The following is a 20,583-nucleotide window of genomic DNA, read 5'->3' as shown; positions in this document are numbered from 1 at the left end:
ACCAAGATTTCGATATTCTCCTCGTCTATTAGTTTTATTGCTTCTATATTAATTTCATCTGGACCTGTTGCTTTATGCATCTTTGTGGTTCTAACTGCATATTCTATTTCACTTCGCATTATTGATGGCCCTGATAAGTTTTCGGAAGGAAGTTTGCGCGTTGGTTGTGTTGGTCTTTCGTCATTAAAAAGTCTTTCTGCGTATTCTTTCCATGCCATTGCTATCTCCTCTTCTGACTCTATGTATTCGTTTCTGTCGTTGCGTATTCTTGTTCTGTGGTGGCTTTTGTGTATATTCGATATTTCTTTGATCTTCTTATGTAGTCCAAAACTATCTCCTTTTTCCTGCAATTGTTCTATTTCATTGCACCTTTCCACCATCCAACGTTCTTTTGCTTTCTTAACCTTCTGGCGAATTTCTTTGTGTATCTGTTTGTATTTGTCTTGATTACGTTGTTGTTTATGTTGTCTTCGCTTTTCCATTAGATCCATAATTTCGTCCGTCATCCATTCGTTATGCTTTCTCTTTCTGATCTGTGTTTTAACTTCCCTGTTTACTGCCAGAATCGTTCCTTTAATATCATTGACCATCTCTTCGATATCATCATTTTGTTCTATTATTCGCATTCTTTCATTAATTTGATTTGCATAACTCTTCTTAAGATTTTCGTCTCTCATCAGTTCTCTTGTATTTATAGGCGTGCTGGTGTTTGTATTTGTTCTCTTAATTTTTGCTAGTTTTAACCTCACATCTGCTATTAGCGGATTATGATCGGATGCAATATCAGCACCTGGATAGGCTGCGATTCTTTTGATAACGTTACGAAATCTTCTGTTTATTAAAACGTAGTCAATTTGGTTTCTAATTATTCGATTTGGACGGTCTCCTGGTGATTTCCAAGTATATAACTTATGAGGCGGGAGCTGAAACCATGTGTTCATGACGACAAAACCGTTCTCCTGGCAGAATTCACACAACAGGTCGCCTCTTTCATTTCTAACTAAAAGGCCGTACTCTCCAATTATGTCTTCATATCTTCCTTTACCCACCTTGGCGTTAAAGTCGCCCACTATTATGTTTATATCCTCTTTCTTTGTTAGTCTTATTGCCTTTTCCAGATCTTTATAGAACTTAGTTATTTCTTCTTCTGACTTATCTGCTGTTGGTGCATATGCTTGTGTCACATTTATGTTTACTGGTTTGCCTGTCATTTTGATCAACATGACTCGTTCGGAAATTGGAACAAAATCTGTCACCGATTTACTGGTCTTCCTGTCAAGAGCAATAGCCACTCCATGTCGGTGATGTCTATCTGTTGGGTCACTACGCGAGTAATAAATAGTAATCTTATCTTTCGTAAACTGTCCAGATCCAGTCCATCGGACTTCACTGACTCCCATTATATTTATTTTCAGCCGATTCATTTCCTTTATAAGGTTGCGTAGTTTTCCTGGTTCGTAAAGACTATTAACATTCCATGTTGAAATTCGTTGGATATCATCGATTTGGCACCGGGAGATTCTTCGCACCCTCTGACCATGTAAGTCCTGCCCGGGACTGAGGGCCATTGTTTTGTTTTGTTCTACCATAATGAGATGAGTTAACCTGGGGAAAAGGTAGTGTTGTGGTATCCCGTTACTTTCGACACCGCAGTAGCACAGCCATTCAAACTGTCCTAGTCATGCCTGTGGAATTCCAATAACAAGCCGGTCCAAGATAATTTCTTTTGCGCCTTGCGTTGGTACTGGTGATCGCTGCTGCCCTTCACCATCTTCACCAAATCTTCAATACTTACAATATATTGTTCAACAAAAAATAAATTGGATTAATTAAATAATTGAAGATTTGCTGCAGATTGATTTGCAAAAAACAAAAATATTCTGAACAACAAACATATTAAGATCTATTTTATCCAAAACTAAACCTAATAATGAACAAGACAGAACAAAGAATTTTAGTTATAAAATACCTTGTGAACGCGATCAGTTTTATTTAGGTGAAACATCAGGACCATTAAATGTTAGAATAAGTGAATATCAATCTTATATTAAAAATAAAGAATTTGATAGATCTCAAATATGTAGACACGCATGGGAAAATGGACATAGGGTTTAATGCAACGATCCAAGTATAGTCCTGAACGAAACAGATGGTAAAAGAGTAAAATCAAAGAAGCGGCTCTAATTGCTAAATGAGACCAATTGTGTCGCAAATTCTTGGACATAATGCAGTAGAATCTGGTTACCCATATTGAAAGAAAAAGTTAATAAAAGAAAAATATCACTATAAGTAAGTCAGTAACATATCGAGGATACACAATTTATGTTTTTCAATAATATACATATAAACTTAGAATTTGATGTTTATTGGGAGTAAAATAAATGTAAGACCAAATACTTACCATATCGGGATAGTTTTTTTTATTTAACATCCAATGTTTATTGCAATCTGTCTCATTACAAACAATGAGCAATAGCTCATTGGTATAGCTAAAGAAAGGAATTAAATGATTCTCATTAATACTTTTTAATAATTCCTGTGCACGTGATGTTACGATTCTGGAACTCCATTTATGATGTTTGGCATTATAATCTCCAGCAGTAATGAAACGGTGTCCTAGCATCTTAAAGTATTCAGTAAAATAATCAGCTTTAATTATTTTATTCGGTGGACAGTAAACAGCAGATAGAATAATCAAGCCTTGTGAATCTTCGACCGACACTGATGTGGCTGGGATGTTAACTTTACTAATTTTATTTGTTTTATGATGCTTAATGTTATTTCTTATATTAATTGTCGTACCGCCGTGAGCTTTACCTAATGGATGTTGAGTTACATAGGTTGAATACTTGGGAATATGGAAATGGCTCTTATTAGTCATGTGTGTTTCGGAAATAAACATAACATCTAGATTATGATTAAATTACAAATTTAGGGAAAAGCATTATTATATCATGGATAAAGGGACACGCGGGCATTAAGGGCAATGAAATAGCAGATAGCCTAGCCAAATCTGCCCTAGGCATAGGCGAAGAAGCTTCCTTGAACTTACTCCCCTTTTCAGACATTGATATAATTAGTAAACAGCATCAAAAAGAAAAATGGCAAACATATTATCGAAACACGAGAACTGGAAATAATTACAAACAAATGCAGCCTGAAATACCCATAAAAAAAAGGTTTCATACTCTATCAAATCGCCATTTCATAAGGGTTATAAACAGATTAAGATTATAATCATGCTCTTACCCCCCTTCATATGTACAAGTTTGGTCTCGCGGAGTCACCTAATTGCAAGTGTGGAAAAGAAGGTAACCTATTACATATTTTTCTTGAATGTTTCCACGAATCTGTAAACATAAACAAATTTTATGATAATCTTATTATATTAAAAATTCCACTTCCCGTCTACCTGAACAATTTGATTTTCTCTAGAGATATCAATATATTAAAAACGATTTACGAACATATCAAAAACTGTAAATATAAATTGTAGCTTAAAACTAACTTATATTTAAGTAAATATTGTATTATAGCAGAAAAAAAAATAATAATAAATTTAAAAAAAATATATATATAAATATATATTTAAAAATATATATAAAATATAAAAAAGAAAAAAAAGTCATAAAGAATTAAAAAATAAAAAGGAAGATGTAAACCTCCGAGATGTTGAATCGGGTTATGTCTTAGCGCAGGAAAAAAAAGAATTAAAAAATAAGTTCTAATTTATTACTAATTGCACGTTAGATGTACGGATGATAATTGTAAAAAATTCCTCTGATTGTAAAAATTGTTTGTCTTTAAATTTGTCTGGCTAATTGGCTCGGCCAAGGCCATCAAACTTAAAAAAAAAAAAAGATTATGAGAGTAAATAAATGCTTTAACCTCGTGGAAATGAGTGGTTAAGCCATTGGCATTCCAATAGCACATCTTTAGTTTAGTGTTGAAGGTTAAACTTAGATATCATTACGAGATCAAACATCTTATCCATTCTTTCCATTAACTTATGTACTAGTAGTTCTAGATTATTTTGTATATGTTGAGGAGTTGTTGTTTCTATTACATGAGAAGCCTCATCTATGGTAGATGTATTTCTATTATCTCTTCCTGCGACAATTTTCGCATAGCTAGTAGTTGGTTGAGTGATTGAAGGATGTACTGCATGAGGTGGTTGACTTGCGTTTTTGTCTCTAAGTATTGGAAATTTTTTTTTCTGTAGCTCTTTGTGTACTGAGCATCCCTTATAGCTGGCAGGATGATTTTCTAGACAATTTACACATTGAACATCTTTCATATTTTTTGGTTTTGGGCATTAAGATTATAGGTGATCGCCCACGCATTTTACACAGCGTGGACTCCTGTGGCAATAATTGTGAGTGTGGCCAAAATTTTGACATCTTTGCCATTGGGGTAGTTCCCTTTTCGGATGCGGTGGCTGAACTGTGACAATAGAGTTTAGTATTTTTTTAATATTATATATATATATATATATATATATATATTTTTATTGTTACTTTGGATAGCCAGTTCTATATTAAATAGTGGCAGATCTTTCTTTGTGCCTCTTTGCTTAATGTTTGAGATGTTCAGTGCTGTATGTCCGTGCACTAGTAACGCTTTTTTATTGGCATCTGGATCTGTTGAAGGATGTAAATTACGTATAACAAGTCGGAATCCACGGTTTGGTTTTAGATGGTATGTATGGTACTGAGTATTTCTTTCTGCTAAAGATTTTACAATTAATGAATAGTTTTTGGATGAGTCAGCTTGAACTTCAATTTGGTTGTTAGCAAGACATTTTAAAGTATATTTAACTGGAGTTATCTGCTGTAGTAACTCCTGTAATGGTTTGATACACTCGACATTTTGGATAAATATAGATGGTGGCTATTCATCTTTTTTTTCTTCCAGCATTTCATACTCTTCACTAGGTTTATCATTTTTAAGTGCCTCGTATCTGTTAGATGTAAGAACAGTTTTACTTAGCCAATAATCTTTGAGTGTGGCCTGTTTGGTGTTTTTCAATTCAGGACTATCATCGCTGCGTTGACGTTTCTTGTATTGGACTGATGCCCATTCACTATCACTTTTTACCTCATCTGCATCTGTGGTTTTTTGTGGTTTCTCTATTTGAAAGTTTGGTAAATTTGTAGATCGTTGTTGCGTATTTTAAATTTTTTCTGCTGTTCATCTAGAGAGTTGTAACTGTCTTTTCGATTTCTTCCAGGTGGAGGAGTCCGGGCTAGGCAGGATTTTCTAATGGCTGGATTTATGTCGTCAATACATTGATAACTAGTTGGTTCTTGGTTATCTAGTTGGTGATCCATAGTTTTTCACTAATTACAACTAGAAATTATTAAGATATTCCGGCATATTTTGTTAATATACCGGACTATTTTATTTATATTTATGTTAATAAATGTAGTAATTAAATTTGTATTAGTTCCTTGTTGGATAATAATTATAATAACATTGAACACAAACACTTTTTTCGGTTATTGTTTTTAATTATCTTGATAACGAAAAGCTTATACCAATTATTGGTACTAATTACAAAAAGATAAGATAATTATACACAAGTACTTCTTCGATGCTTGTTTCCAACACGAAGGTTCGAACGTGACTGTCGGGATAGTATTATGAGATTTTTTCCTGGTTTTTGTCTCATGATTTGCTATGGAATCAGTAAGGAGAATTTTCCTGTCATCATGGCATGTGGTTGTCTTTTTAAAAATGAATCACATGCTATGGTTTTTTTCCCATTGTATCACTAACTATGGAATTACTAACAGTAGAATTTTTATGAAATCATTGCACGTAGTTGTCTTTTTAAAGACAAATCATATTCTATCGGTTTTCTGACGGACATTCTCAAGTTAAAGTTGATTTCATGTAATCGAATGAACTATCTTACAAGTAAAGTCGTCCCAGGAACGCAACTCAACAATATTGGCAATATCATTTTAAAGTCGTCTACTTTAAAATGCATAATGTATGTCTGAATTGTCAATATAAATGAGTCAGATAAAATTAAATTATTAGAAGAATTTTTCACCAACTAATAAAAAACAAAATTTGTTTAAATTATTAATGTTTGTATTTTGAGAACGATTTCCGAAGTGGAAATTAAAATGCCAATAAACTTATTTTAAAATTTAATTGTGGCTTATTCTCATTAAAATAGTAATTACTTTATTATAATATCCATACTTAATCCGTTCCTATATAATCCTTTCTGATGTAGCCTTCCACTTCATTAAAGGATTTCTTCTTTTTGTTACTATTATTATTGTAACTCCTTTCTCATGTTTATCGTTTTTGTTTGTGTTGCCTAGTACATCATCAGCTGCTGGTTTCCTACTTGAACTTCTCTGTTGCCATTTTAACGTGATTCAATGAACTACTCTGTCATTTAAAACGTAACGAATATAATCCAAGTATATGCACCCACTGCAGACAAGGAGGACACCATAGAGAACTTTTATGAGTAAGTCAAAAAAGATAATACAAAAACTCTAACTATTGATCAAAAATGGGGAAAAAATTCAACATGCCCTTGTGTCAGTTGGAAAAGAAACCCTCAAACCACTTGGCGAAAAAATAAAAGTGGATGACAGTAAAAATTTTTGAACTTATGGAAGAACAAAGAAAACATAATGCAAAAGACCTGAATAAATACAAAGAAATTCAGAAAAAAGAAAATTCGAGAGGCAAAAGAGAGGTGGCTCTTAAGAAGAGGAACTCAAGAAGAATGCCAAACTCATTGAAAGGATGAACCATTCACCGATCCATAACAAGGAAACTGCGGAGGAAATACTGAAAAACTTTAAGGACATCATAACAGTTGGGATAAAAAAAGGAAGAAACATAAAATAGATAACCCAACATACCTTACAGCTATAACAAACGAAGAAAATCAAATAAAAAATGTTACAGAAGGAATCATCTACCTTGTATTGTTTTGAAGCTATTTTTTGTGGCATCTTAATACAATTAACTATTTGTATGGGGAATAAGCCAAAATATTTTAAAACTAAGTTTATTTGACGTTTCGATTTCTACTTCGGAAATGGTTCTCAAAACACTAAAGTTTAATAAACTTAAAAAATTTTGTTTTTGTTGTTTAGTAAAAAATTCTTCTAATAATTTAATTTTGCCAGACTCATTTATATTGATAGTTTAGACATTATTATACATTATAAAGTAAATAACTTTAAAATGATATTGCCAATATTTTTGAGTTGCGTTCCTGGGACGATTTTATTGTAAGATAGTTCGTTCGATAACATGTGATAAACTTTAACTTAAGAATATCCGTCAAAAAAAACATAGCGTGAGATTTGTTACAATAACATGCAATGAATAAAATACTTAGAGAAAGCCTTGACTACATGGAAAATGCGAAGGCATGGGAGTACCGGTACGGAACGAATACCTATTTACGTTAAGCTTTGCAGACGATCAAGACGACCTCAGCTACATGATGAAGAAACTACAAGAAGAATATATCAAGGCTGGCCTAGATATTAACCACGCGAAAACAGAGTACCTATCTACACGTGAAGAAGACATAGAAGATCTACAGATTGATGACAACGTAACAATCAAAGGAAAGGATAAATTCAAATACTTGGGGTTTATAATCACGAAAAAGACAGAGGAAGAAATTACACAAAGATTAGGACAAACAAGAACAGCAATCCGACAACTTAACTCAGTATGGTGGGATAGACACCTAAATATTGAGCGAGGGAAGGCAGTGAATACTGTAGAATTCCTGAATATATAATTATATACATGCAATGGTGACAGTAAAATTCTACTGTTAGTGATCTCATAGTAAATCATGAGGAAAAAAACCGGAAAAACCTCATATCACTATCCCGACATGGTAAGTATTTGGTCTTACATTTATTTTTACTCTCCTCTAATATTAACACCAAACTATGGTTTTATATGTATTTTATTTTAAAACATAAATGATGTATTTTCGGTCCGTTATTGACTCACTAATAGTGGTATTTTCTTTATATTGATTTTCTCTTTTAATATGGGTAACCAGATCCTACTTTATTCTGCCAAGGAATTTGCGACGCAATTGGATTTATTTAACATAATTAGAACAGCTTCCTTAATTTTTCTCTTTTAAGAATCTGTTTTTTTCAAGACTATACTTGAATCTTTCCATTAAACCCTATGTTCATTTTCCCATGCGTATTTATATATTTCAGATCTATCAAATTTATTTTTAGTAAAAGATTGATGTTCATTTATTCTAACATTTAATGATTTTGATGTTTCACCTAAATAAAAAGGATCGTATTCGCAAGGTATTTTATAAATACAATTCTTTGTTCTTTCTTGTTTATTATTAGGTTAAGTTTTTGATATAAATTATATTTAGATAGATAGATTTAGATTTCAAAGTGTTTATTGTTTTGAATGTTGTTGAAATGTTGAATGTATTTCCTATTGTTTTAAGTTTTTCAACTAATCCTTTTATGTATGCTAATGTTATTTTGCTCGTATTATTTCATGTAAATATTATAGGATCCCGTTCTACATTGCGTTTGTTGCGTAACAACAATATCTAATATTTTTATTTTATTTTTGTATCATATCATTATATCACACAGTATATTAGTTTAGATTTATAAAATTCCTTTGTACCATCTAATAATTTGTACGGCGTCGATAACTTGCATTCAAATTACTTTCTAGACATAAGCTTCTAAAATCGTCAAAGAAACATAACAATGAAGGGATTAGTAATTCCAAATTATCGGTTTTGGAGTCATTTGAAATTTCCCAACGGAGTCATTTGAAATTTCCCAACATTAACGAAAGTTACCCTTCTCAGGTAATTTTAAACATAAAATGAAAGTCTAAGGTATTTAAAATGTAAACATATCCTTTAGATACGTCGAGGGGTTCAGGGGGAGATTTCTGAATGTTAAGAAACGATTACTAGCCGAGTGATTGAAATCAGTTTGCATCAGTTCGAATTCAGCATTGGATTCTACTCGCGCCAGCCGCACTTCAGAAGGTTTAACGCAGTCGGGATATTAATAAGTTTACTCAGTTCGTGTCAATATTGTATCACCGAAAAGTTATCTAGTTTTATAGTTTCATAAAGTTTGGTTTCATAAATCAGCTATCTTAAGCAAGTTATCGGCGTCCAAAATACCTTGTAATTGTTAAAACTTACTCTTCGAAATTTTCATTTGTCCCAGTTTTCTGGGTGGTCCTTCAAATAAGTAAAGTGAACCTATTTCCCTAAGGACAAGACTTGTTCCCCAAGGGAAAAAACCAGCGACCTATGACTGGTGCACGAAACAAAGCTATCAGGACAAGGTGTAAGGACAAACACACCTGCATCTTTGCTCAGCGTTGGTGGTTTCCATTCTGTCTATTCTTGAAAATTTCTTATTTATAAACGACAAAGTTATTTTGGCTCTATCGTATAAGGATTAAATGATTCCCTTTTTAACATTGATGTTGTGATTTGATCTGTAATTTAGATATCTGTTGGTGTGTGTTGGTTTTTTATACACCTGAAACTTATATCCAGTATCGTTCTTTGAGATTACAACTTTATGATGGTATTATGAAGTTGTAATCTCAAATGAGGTTTTTTTTGGTTTTTTTCCCATTGTATCACTAACTATGGAATTACTAACAGTAGAATTTTACTGAAATCATTGCACGTAGTTGTCTTTTTAAAGACAAATCACATTCTATGGGTTTTCTGACGGAGATTGTTAAGTTAAAGTTGATTTTATGAAATCGAATGAACTATCTTACAATAAAGTCGTCCTAGGAACGCAACTTAAAAATATTGGCAATATCATTTTAAAGTCGTCTGTTTTAATATATATAATATCTGTCTGAATTGTCAATAAAATTGAGTCAGATAAAATTAAACTATTGAAAGAATTTTTTACCAAACAGACAGTAATTAATAAGACACTAGGTCAATGATAAACAATTATATTTTTTTAAGGGAATGTACAATTTCCCAGCTCGAAAAAGGTAACCTTACGCTCTGAGAAGTAACAACTAACTCAAATGCAAAAATGTCAAAAAAGTTGCACAGGAAAACAACCTATTGTTACGATAAATATATGATTCATATTTAACTGTAAACACTATATTTCTAATTATATTCCATTCAGGTCTTTTCTAGATCATACACCAGCCGGTAGAAACCCCAGGTAATACCTGACGGGTCTCCTACCATTCGAAGTTTCCAGAAGCAGGTCGAATAAATACTACACTATAAACACAATACACCATTATACAGAACTTGTCAGGGAAAATACCTATAAATTATATTAAATGGGAAAACCAAAAACTTACAATAATTATTGTACTTTTTATACTTCAAATTTGTCAAAAAAAAACACTAGAAAGTTAAATGCTTCTCAATATTTTGTATTACAAATTTATGTTTTGTTCGAAATATACAGTGTCAATTTTAAAACTTACAATGGGCTATATTTCACGAATAAAAGCTGATATCGAAAAATACTTGAAACCGTTTCTAGGATAGTAAGGGGAAACTAAAATGACATGAAAGAGAACCAAAAACTATAAAAGTTTAAATTGCAAATTCCTACTTGTGATACATCATTGAAAAACTGTAAAAAATGCTATCCAAAGGTATAAATATTAATTATACAGGGTGAAGTAATAATTGTTAAACTTTTTCTTAAATGGAAAATTTAATGAGGTTTTTGTTGATTCTGTTAATGACCCTGTATAATTATTGTTTAATAATTATACATGGTGTTAATATCAGCCGGCTTACTATGACTTTTGTATTTGTAATGCTATCTCCAGACTATTATTTTTAATGTTAAGTGCCCATCGGATTTTTTTTTGTTAAATAAAAACTTAATTTGCCGTTTTTGCAAAACAAGTTGAAAACATCTGTTTTTTGAGTTCTGTCAGATTCAATAATTTTTGGTTTATTTGAGAATTTTAAATATCATTAGTTTTCATAATTTGTAAAATCGGTACTGTCATTCAGCTGTAGATGTCACGATGGTTTACACTATACCTGAACACGTAGAGATCATTTTTATATTTGCATCCCAGAACCAGTGTTATTTACGAACAACTCAAATATTTCATGAACGTCATCAGGACAAAAATGTAAGTCACGTGTACGTCCGCGATTTAGTTGAAAACTTTAGAGGAAGGTGATCAGTGCAAAATAAAAAAAGGATGCCCCAAGATTACTGAATGAAGCATCCTAAATTGAGGTTATTGGACATTTTGCAATAGAGCCTACTGCATCAACACGTCAAGTATCTGCAATGACAGCACTTTTACATGAGTCGTTTAGAAAGGTGTTGAAATTATATAAGTTTCACCCATACAAAATACAAATTCTTCAATAACTAGGCGATGATGATCCAGAATTAAGTTTTATGAACTCATGACTGAAAGAATTTGCGTTGAACCGAGAATGTTAAAAAACGAGCACTTCCAACAAGTAGGAGCACCTCCTCACTATGCAACTCCAGTTGTTAGACACTGGTAGGCTACTAATTATCCGAACATATGGATTGGAAGGAGAGGTCCTATTGAGTGGCCACCGAGGTCACCAGACTTACCGCCACCTGACTTTTTTCTATGGGGTTACCTCAAGTCAGCTGTTTACAAAACTCAACCTGCGTCACCTTGGGAATTGCGAGAAAGAATTACGCAAGCATGTCGCGCTATTTTAGAACAACATTTGCCAAAGTTCGTGCAGAATTTAAAAATAGGCTGTATTATTGTTTACAGAACAACGGAACCCACTTTGAACATTTACTTAATTGACATCTGTAACAAATTTCTAGTTAAAAAAAAACCTTATTAAATTGTCGATTTAAGCCAAAGTTTCATAATTATTGCTTCACCCTGTATAATTATTATTTATACCATTGGATTTTTATAGTCTTTTCAATGATGTATCACAAGTAGGTTTGCAATTTAAACTTTTTTGGTTGTGGTGGGTTGGGTCTAGGAGGTTGATGGAGGTGAGTTCTCTTTCATGTCGTTTTAGTTCCATCTTACTATGCTAGAAACGGTTTTGAAGCAAACGAAACATAATTAAACCAGAACAGGGAATAAAGATGGAAAAGATAAAAACAATTTTTTGTTTTTACACTTTATTTTTTTTTTAGGTATTTACACAGTGTATCCGTGTTCCTGTCAAGCTACGAATGGTAAAGATTATGGAGAAGGTATAAGTAATGGTAAGTCTAATATTTTTAAACTTCTTTTCTTTTGCTTTCGTTTTAATTATTCTTTATACACTGGTTTTCCGTGTAGGAGTTTGTATCTACACGACTGTCTGAAGAAGTAAGGTAGACAAAAATAACGTTCTAATAATCTATTGATACCAATTCATACACGGAAGGTTTAACGAGTTGTGTTCGTTTCGCCTGTTTTTTTTTTAATAACGGATTGATTATGGCTGTCGCAGCTTCTCCGCCCCAATTTCCATCTTTTTCTGTCATATGCAGTTGCTTTTTCTAAGTCTCTTGTCGCCATTGCTTCATCAATATCGTTGCGCCAACTTCTCTGTGGTCGTCCTCCCTTTCTTCTTTCAGGAGGGATTCATTCCAGTACTCTTCTAGGCCATCTATACTTTGGCATTCTTTTATTCCTTTCCTTTTATGCCTGTTATTTTTATATATTCGGCGTCTCAATTCATCAAAGCCGTAGAAAAGCTCTTGCTGAAATTTGTAAATCTTTTATACATTTAGTACAGCTCAAAAGACAGAAAATTACAATTTACAGCTTACACTGGAATAGGTGTTACATTTGCTGGCTTTTCGTGTATGAGTTTGTATCTACCCGACTGTCTGAAGACGTAAGACAGTAATAGGGTTATAACACTCTATTGATACCAATTCATACACGGAAAGTTTGACGAATTGTGCTCCTTTCAGCGTTCATTTTTATATATTCGGTGTCTTAATTCATCGAAGCCGTAGCAAAGCTCTTGCTTAGTAGATACGGCAGAGATGAAAATACTTAGAAAAATTGATGCTAAAACACTCTGGGACAGTGAAAATATTAATAGCCCAGTCTGGTTAAAAAAAAGGTCGAAAAATGTTTCGCAGATATTTGAAGCTTTTAAGACATAGGTGAGGGTTACTAGATGACGAATATATGAAAAGGTACTCGTATTTTTACCTTGCGTTATTTTAAACAATGATTTATGGTCACAATTTGATTTTTTTATAGGAGTTTTTTTCCTTATATTTTAAATAAACAATATTTATATCATTTTTTTATATCAAAAATATCTTTATTTTCAGATTATCTTCAAAAGCAGATTTTTTGCACTAATTTATAAATTTTATTAATTTTTTTATTAACAAAATAAAATGGTATTAATACATTTACATCGAGGAATTACCTTCTTTTAAATTTGTGCGAAATTTTCCCCCGATCGTTCAAATAGTTTAAAAGATATTTAATTTATTTATCCCTGAGGCTAATTATTTAAACTATTAACTTGCCCTATGAATGATGTTAGACACATTTAGCAAACTTCATAGGATTCTTTAAGACTTAAACTATCTCAGAAGTTAAATGCATATTGCGTTTTCATCGAAATTATTTACAAAATAAACGTTTGAAAAAGGGGTATGTTTTTTTACTTATAAACAATTGTAATAACTTCTACACTTTTTAAGCTACAGACTTGTACGTACTTGGCTGGAATAGTATGTCGCAGTATTAATAATGATAGTTTTCACCCCCCTCCCCGGAAATCTCGGAAAATCCCGCGGAAAATCAACACATATTTTTTTCATTTTATCAATGATGTAATAATACTTATGTATTTTATAAATTAAATTTCAGATAATTTTTTACACATTATATTATTATATTGCTAATATTAATTATAATTGTTTGTATTTTTATAATTAACAATATTGATTTTTATTCTATTTTTATTACAAATATGATATACAATATTAATCTAATCTGTGTGACTGCTTTGATAAAATAAGTCGATTTTTTCATGACCTGTCTTATTCAATTTTGCAATGTTTGTACAATTGGGGTCACCCGAAATTATCGAGTTTTATAAACAAACAAAAGGAGGCGTCGATGCATTAGATGAAAAATGTACTCCGAAAATGAAAACCCCGAAAAAAGTCGAGGTATGAATTCATAAAATCTCTGGCTCCACAGCTTGTGCAGGATGATATGGAAAGAAGACTAACTATTTCTCAAATTCCAAGGCAACTGAGACATAATATCGCTTCCATTTTAAAAACAGACATTCCTGAACAGAAAAATGCTATTTTAGAAAAAAAGAGTAAAGTGTTTAAAATGTCCACGATCATTGGATAGAAAAACGAAGATAGTTTGCGTTAGTTGCAAAGCGCCAATATGCCACATGTATGAAACACACATTTGCAAAGATTGCCTATAAGAATGGATTGTAGTTTTTATGATGTTTTTTGTTTTTGGTTATTTTTTTATGTTGGTAGGTTAGACTGAATATTTAAGTTTATGTGTTAAGAAAAAAAATTTTTTTTTTGTTTTGCTCATTTTTTTGTTACAGGATAATGTTTAGTATAGTTACAAAATAACTCAGTTTTTGAGGCTGTTTCTTAGTTTAATTTTTTATGCTTTATAAGTATTTCAAATATTAGTTAAATTTATGTTATAATAAAATAAACGTCTTTAAGTTATTGAAGTCATTTTTTTTAAATATAAACAAATATCAGTGTCTAATTTTGCAAAACAAATTGGGGTCAGTGTGACCCCAACTCACCATACACGTAACAAAAAATGGACCTCACCAGTTACTGGTTAAAAAAATTATTGTATTTACAGTTTCAATAAAAAAAAAAAATACTACAACTACACGAATTTTTTCGCAAAGGGTGGTTTTTATAAGGATAGAAATTATGTGGTAAGAAATTAAAACAGTAAAGAAATCTAAATTGAATGTCTCTGTATAATTAAATAATTCCAAATTGCTTGAATTTACAATTATATGATTTTTTCTAACAGGGATAACTTTCACCCCTAAAAAATAAAAAGCAACCAACGGCAACCTTTTGGCAAGAATCCAAAAGTGAAGTGGAGGGTATGTAGAACCGAAATCCAAATTTTTATGCAATTCGGTGGTGACACAGAAAATTACAGTGCATCGCCGCATTTCACGTTCATTTACTGGACTATAACCATACTAAGTCTAATCAAATTACATTCACCAACAGGAACATCATATGTCCAAGAATTAGACTGAACAACATATTACTACCAGTAAAAACAGAAGTCAAATACCTGGGAATGACACTTGATCAAAAGCTCACTTGGAAAGCACACATCTTGGCAAAAAAAATCCAAATCAACATGAAAATACGTCAAATGAATTGGTTAATAGGCCGAAAATCACAGTTATCCACAGATAATAAACTTCTCTTGTATAAGTGCATAATAAAGCCTATATGGACATATGGGGTGCAACTATGGGGCTGTGCAAAGCCTTCTAATACCAAAATCATTCAGAGGATCCAATCCAAAATACTCAGAATGATTTTCAATGCGCCGTGGTACGTTAGTAATAAAACACTACATGATGACTCTGGAATACCGTTCGTTGAAGACGAAATCAGCAGACTAACAAGAAATTATCTAGAACATCTACCAGCCCACCCCAACGAGGAAGCAAGACAACTACACCTACAACCAGATGTCAGACGAAGATTGAAGAGACAGTGGCCAACAGACTTTATTCACTAATTTTAATTTTAATTTTAATTTCCATTTCAATTCTAGTTTCAAATTATAATCCTACACTGATTTTATTTGTTAGTGTTAGTACTGGGAGTGTTATCAGTGGATAATTTCTCCTCTCATGTATTTGCAATACTCACATTTACTAATAGCTTGTAATAGCAGATTGTAAATTTACAAATTTAATAAAAAAAAAAAAAAAAAAATTTACTGGACTATACGCCATAAAAGTAATTTTGACTATTTTTATTCTCTTTTGTCTACAATGACCTGTTTTTATAGCATATATCTTTTGTAATCTTATAATATAGGTTCCGCGTTTATATAATAAATAATTAATTGGTTAATATTCGAAAGATCATCCTACACTAATTCATTAAACGATTAATTACTCCCATAAACTTGGAATTTTGTTTGGAAGCAGATAAGTTTGTATATATCTTCCAAGATCTAATAAAATATGTACAGAATATACAGATGTTTTACAGCGCGTAATATCTAAATAATGAATCATGGTTTATTTAATAGCAATATAACAAAATTTTCCTACTAGGTATAGTTTATATTCACGTATAAATGTGGAGAATTAATAAAAATTGTATATGTACTATTCGATCATAAAAACTTATCAAGTCAACGAGATAGTTTGCTGCACCAAACCTTTTTGTGTGGCCTGGAAATGTTTATTAACAAATAACTTTTAACAATCAAACAATTTCCCGAATCGCTTTGAGTAAATTTTTTTAGGCGTCATATCGACGTAAATACTTTTTTTCACATATGAAATTTTCCGAAAAATGCTTCCTTTTCGAGTAATTTGCAATTTTTTGTTGAAAAAATGCTAATTGTGGTGATTACTGGGATTTTATTTAAAAAAAACTACTAAATAATTTACAATTCTACAAAAAGCTTTCTAATCTTTAAACCTTTTACGTATAAGGTAACTGTACTCTTTACCGACCATTTCCTATTACCGACCGCAATGATTTTTTTCAGTATTAGACGCATTATGAAAAGTCCATATAACTACTAAAACTTTTAACAGTTTTCTTTAATAAACCATAGATATGGCAACATTACAAACATAAGCCAGCCGCTGACTAATGCCAAATTTGACAAATTTTAACGGATTTCGCAGTGGTGTTGCAAGACTCCATAAGGCAGGTTATAAGAATCATTGTGCATGTGTGTTGGCATTATTAGGCGTTTGTTAATATAGCAAGGTTACTATTGCACTTTTATAACAAGAAATAGCACAAAACCACGTTTTTTTTAAGATTTAATGTGTTCCTTGGTTAATTATTTTCTCCAATTAAAATTTATATACAATTAAAGAACGGTCGGTAAACGGTGCTTTAAAACTCAAAATCAACCCTTTACCGACCGGGCGGTCGGAATGAGGGGAATGTAGTCATTGAAAATTGTAAAATTTTAAAAATATTTTAGCATAAAATTATTCATAATATATATTTTTTTTTCTTAAAGGTAATAAACTAACGATTCACTTGAGCATTTACCGACCGACTAGATTGTAATTTTAAATTGAAAGAAGTAATATGAAAGTTGAACACAATTGTATTTTATTGGAAGAATTACTTCAAATAGAATAATAGTGTCATATTTCCAAAAGTCTGTTTTTGAACGGGAAACGATAATCATATTTATGGTACTTCATTGTTTTAAACGTGAATGAAATATATGAATTTTAAAATATTCAAAAGTAGTCTTCTAAAATAATATTTTTTTCACGGTCTGAGTACAAAAAATATATATTGTGACCTGTTACCGACCGAGAATATTATGAACGTTTTCTTCCAGATTCAAGAAAAACTTTGAGCTATGTCTGAAAAACGAAAAAACTATACCAATGAAATTATTCAGCAAGCATTGGATTCAATTCGAGATGGCAGCGAGATGGTTCTGCAGCTGAAGAACAAACCATAGTAGATTGGATTCTATATTTAGAAACTGTTGGTTTTCCTGTAACAAAAAATCAACTGTTGGGGTACGAAAATTTTTTCGCCAGTTCTCTCATCGAGTATGTCACAATCTGACCAGACTTTGGGCAAATGTAACAGAAAAAGTGTAAGAGGTTTGTTTGATAGAGTCTCAGACTATTTAAAAACCAATAATTTGGAGGAAGTTCTATCAGACCCAAAAAGAAATTTTATTTGCGACGAATCACCAAAAGAAAAATGTGTAATCGTAAGAAAAGGTTCGAAAAAAGTTTATACCAGAATCGCTAATGTGCTGGGGTATTGGCCATTTAGACTCCGGGTGGATGACTGGAGAATGTTTTTATGAATTAATTACGAATGTAAAAAATGTATTGTTGAAAAGAACGTTCCTTTACCTGTTGTGCTTTTTCTAGATGGCCATTCTTCACATTTAACGCTTCATCTAACTAAAGCAAAGGTATTATACTAATTGCTCTTGTCTAACTTCAAACATCTATTGCAACCACTAGATGTTGCTTATTTTTTAACGGAAGATTTTGTAGAGGAAGAATATACTGTTTATGAAGGAGAGTACTTTTCTGGAGTAAGTCTTGGCTTTGACGGTACGGGACTAGAAGTGAAGACTATGATAAGAGGTGGTTCACATCGGAAATGGCCTGAGAAAGAGGATATTTTATCATATTCAGAAAATGAAATATTTAAAAAAATTAATTCTCCAAAAACTGTGAATACAAGGGGCATCAATGCAATTCGGGAGATGGATGCAATAAAAAATATAATAATAAAAAAATAAAATGATTTCATACCAAAGTTGAATCTATTATACATGCCCAACATATTATGTAACTTTTTATTTGTTGTATTATGAATTTATATTTTTTAAAATATTAAAATCTTCAACTGCGTTTGTTTTTCCAATTGAGCCAGTAGATATGATTATTTTTAAATAAATAAGTTAATATAATGTTGTTAATTACTTAAATAAGTAGTCACCCAAAAAGGTCACTGATAGGACTGAAATGTCCGGTAATTAGGTGCTTGTGGTCGGTAATAGCAAAGAAATCGGTCGGTGATAAGTGAGTTTTTTTCAAGCCGCTCGGTAAATGGAGCATTTTAATGAAATTGTACATAGTTATTAAAATAATTTAAAAAAGAAATAAACTGTGATAATATTATTTTTTTTTATATTACTAGCTGAAGCGACTAGATTAAAATTATTATTATTAGATTAGATTAGATTATATTAGATTAGATTAGATTAGATTAGATTAGATTAGATTAGATTAGATTAGATTAGATTAGATTATATTTTAATTAAAATTAAAAAACTTATCTTTAAAAATTATGCAAAGAAAAATAAAAATGTATTCTTCTTATTATTGAATCTGCTTATAAGAAAAAGCTTAAGTGGTCGGTAAAAGGTACAGTTACCATAAGTAAGAATATTTTGACAAGGATAAATGGTTTCTATCCCGCTAAAAACATAGTTTTAAATTTAAATAAAGATTTCTAAGCACCGAGGGCCTTTATCGCCGCAACTGACACGCTTATTACCGTATACAGCAGGGCTTCCCAAACTTATTCGTACTATGGCTCCCTTGGGATTTTTTTGCGACGCCCCCTCAACCCAACCCCCAATAATACTTACCACTTTTAGTACCAGGCTAGTAACAGGTAATAGTTATAACAAAACCACTATTTGAACATTTATATTTTTTATTAGAAATTAAGAACGAAATCAAGACATAGGCACAAAAATAAAAAGGGATATTTATTTATGTAACTGGTTGGCTAATGTGTTGCTTTTTTGAGCACAGCTTATGAAACCGGGGCTCCAGTTTGGAAATTGCCATTATCATTTCTTTTTCTAAGTTTATGTTTAACCTGTACTTGTTTTTAATTACTGTAACTGCAAAAAAGCCCGTTTCGCACAAGTACGAAGTCGCAATAACGAACAATGGCGAAGCCATAACCTCAGAAGGACTGCATCAAATTAGATAATTGGATAATTCTTTTTTTTTTTGTTGTGTTATAACTATCAGAAAAATATTTGTGTAGAAGATAATTTTCAAAAAACTGTATGCAAAGCCGTAAATTTTTATTCCGTCCGAAACACGAGTAGTCGTTCGCAAACGTTTCAATTTATTTGCTGGCCCTATCTTCTGCCCAGTAATATAGTAATGTTCAGTCCCCCCTTTCAACTTCCTGTAAGCAAATTAATATTGCTACAACTGGCACCCAACGTGGTAAGCATTAAAAAATTGATTAATACTAATACAGGAATAAATATTCAACTCACCAGTGTTCAGGGTTGAAGCGCCTAGATTATCATGAAGCTGAGCTTTCGACATCATTTTCGATGTCTTCTTCCGGGCTTCTGAGGTCTCAGTCTTCCGAGCCCCCAGACACTACTATACTGATCAGTAATCAAAGCATTACTACTGCTGAGAATAGAGGACGGGCCATTTATACCGTCGATGGTCGATGGTGATGGCTTGGGTGGAGGTTGGCGTGGCCACCAACGTGGGGATTGGTGCGGGAATTGGTGCGAGGATTGGCGCGAACATTTCTGACAGTAGGATTTTGATAGGCGGATTAAGCGGACGGTATTTTCTTTATGAGAGTTCTCCAAGTCGAAGGTAACCGTATGCCGTCATCTCTTTTATTGAGACTATTTGACCTTTTATCAATTTCTATGGCTTCTCGGATAAGTCTTGATTTCTAGAAGCGGATGTGAGCTATGGTTCTGGAGTCTCCAAAATCAATTTTGTGACCTGTATGAAGATGGTTGTGACCTAGAGCTGAAATTGAGTCGGAATTGCGAACAGAAATGGATGCTGAAATGGTTCATGGTCAG

At 32.1% G+C, this 20,583-nt stretch overlaps 2 protein-coding genes across 3 annotated transcripts in view; one reads left to right on the top strand and one right to left on the bottom strand.

Moving 5' to 3' along the window:
• Positions 1 to 20,583, top strand: part of LOC140450060 (glucose dehydrogenase [FAD, quinone]-like) — a 367,487-nt gene that overhangs the window by 4,144 nt on the left and 342,760 nt on the right. The window contains exon 2 of the mRNA XM_072543487.1: positions 12,180 to 12,251. Coding sequence (XP_072399588.1) covers positions 12,180 to 12,251 — 72 coding nt within the window. The remainder of the gene's footprint in view (positions 1 to 12,179; positions 12,252 to 20,583) is intronic.
• The window catches only part of LOC140450061 (proton-coupled amino acid transporter-like protein pathetic), a 527,271-nt gene that overhangs the window by 288,755 nt on the left and 217,933 nt on the right, over positions 1 to 20,583 (bottom strand). The gene's annotated exons all lie outside the window — the stretch shown is intronic.

The sequence above is a fragment of the Diabrotica undecimpunctata genome, chromosome 9, assembly GCF_040954645.1.
Source record: "Diabrotica undecimpunctata isolate CICGRU chromosome 9, icDiaUnde3, whole genome shotgun sequence".
Lineage (NCBI taxonomy): Eukaryota > Metazoa > Arthropoda > Insecta > Coleoptera > Chrysomelidae > Diabrotica > Diabrotica undecimpunctata.
Note: the sequence above shows the minus strand (reverse complement) of the source record. Positions and strands in the feature narration are given on the sequence as shown.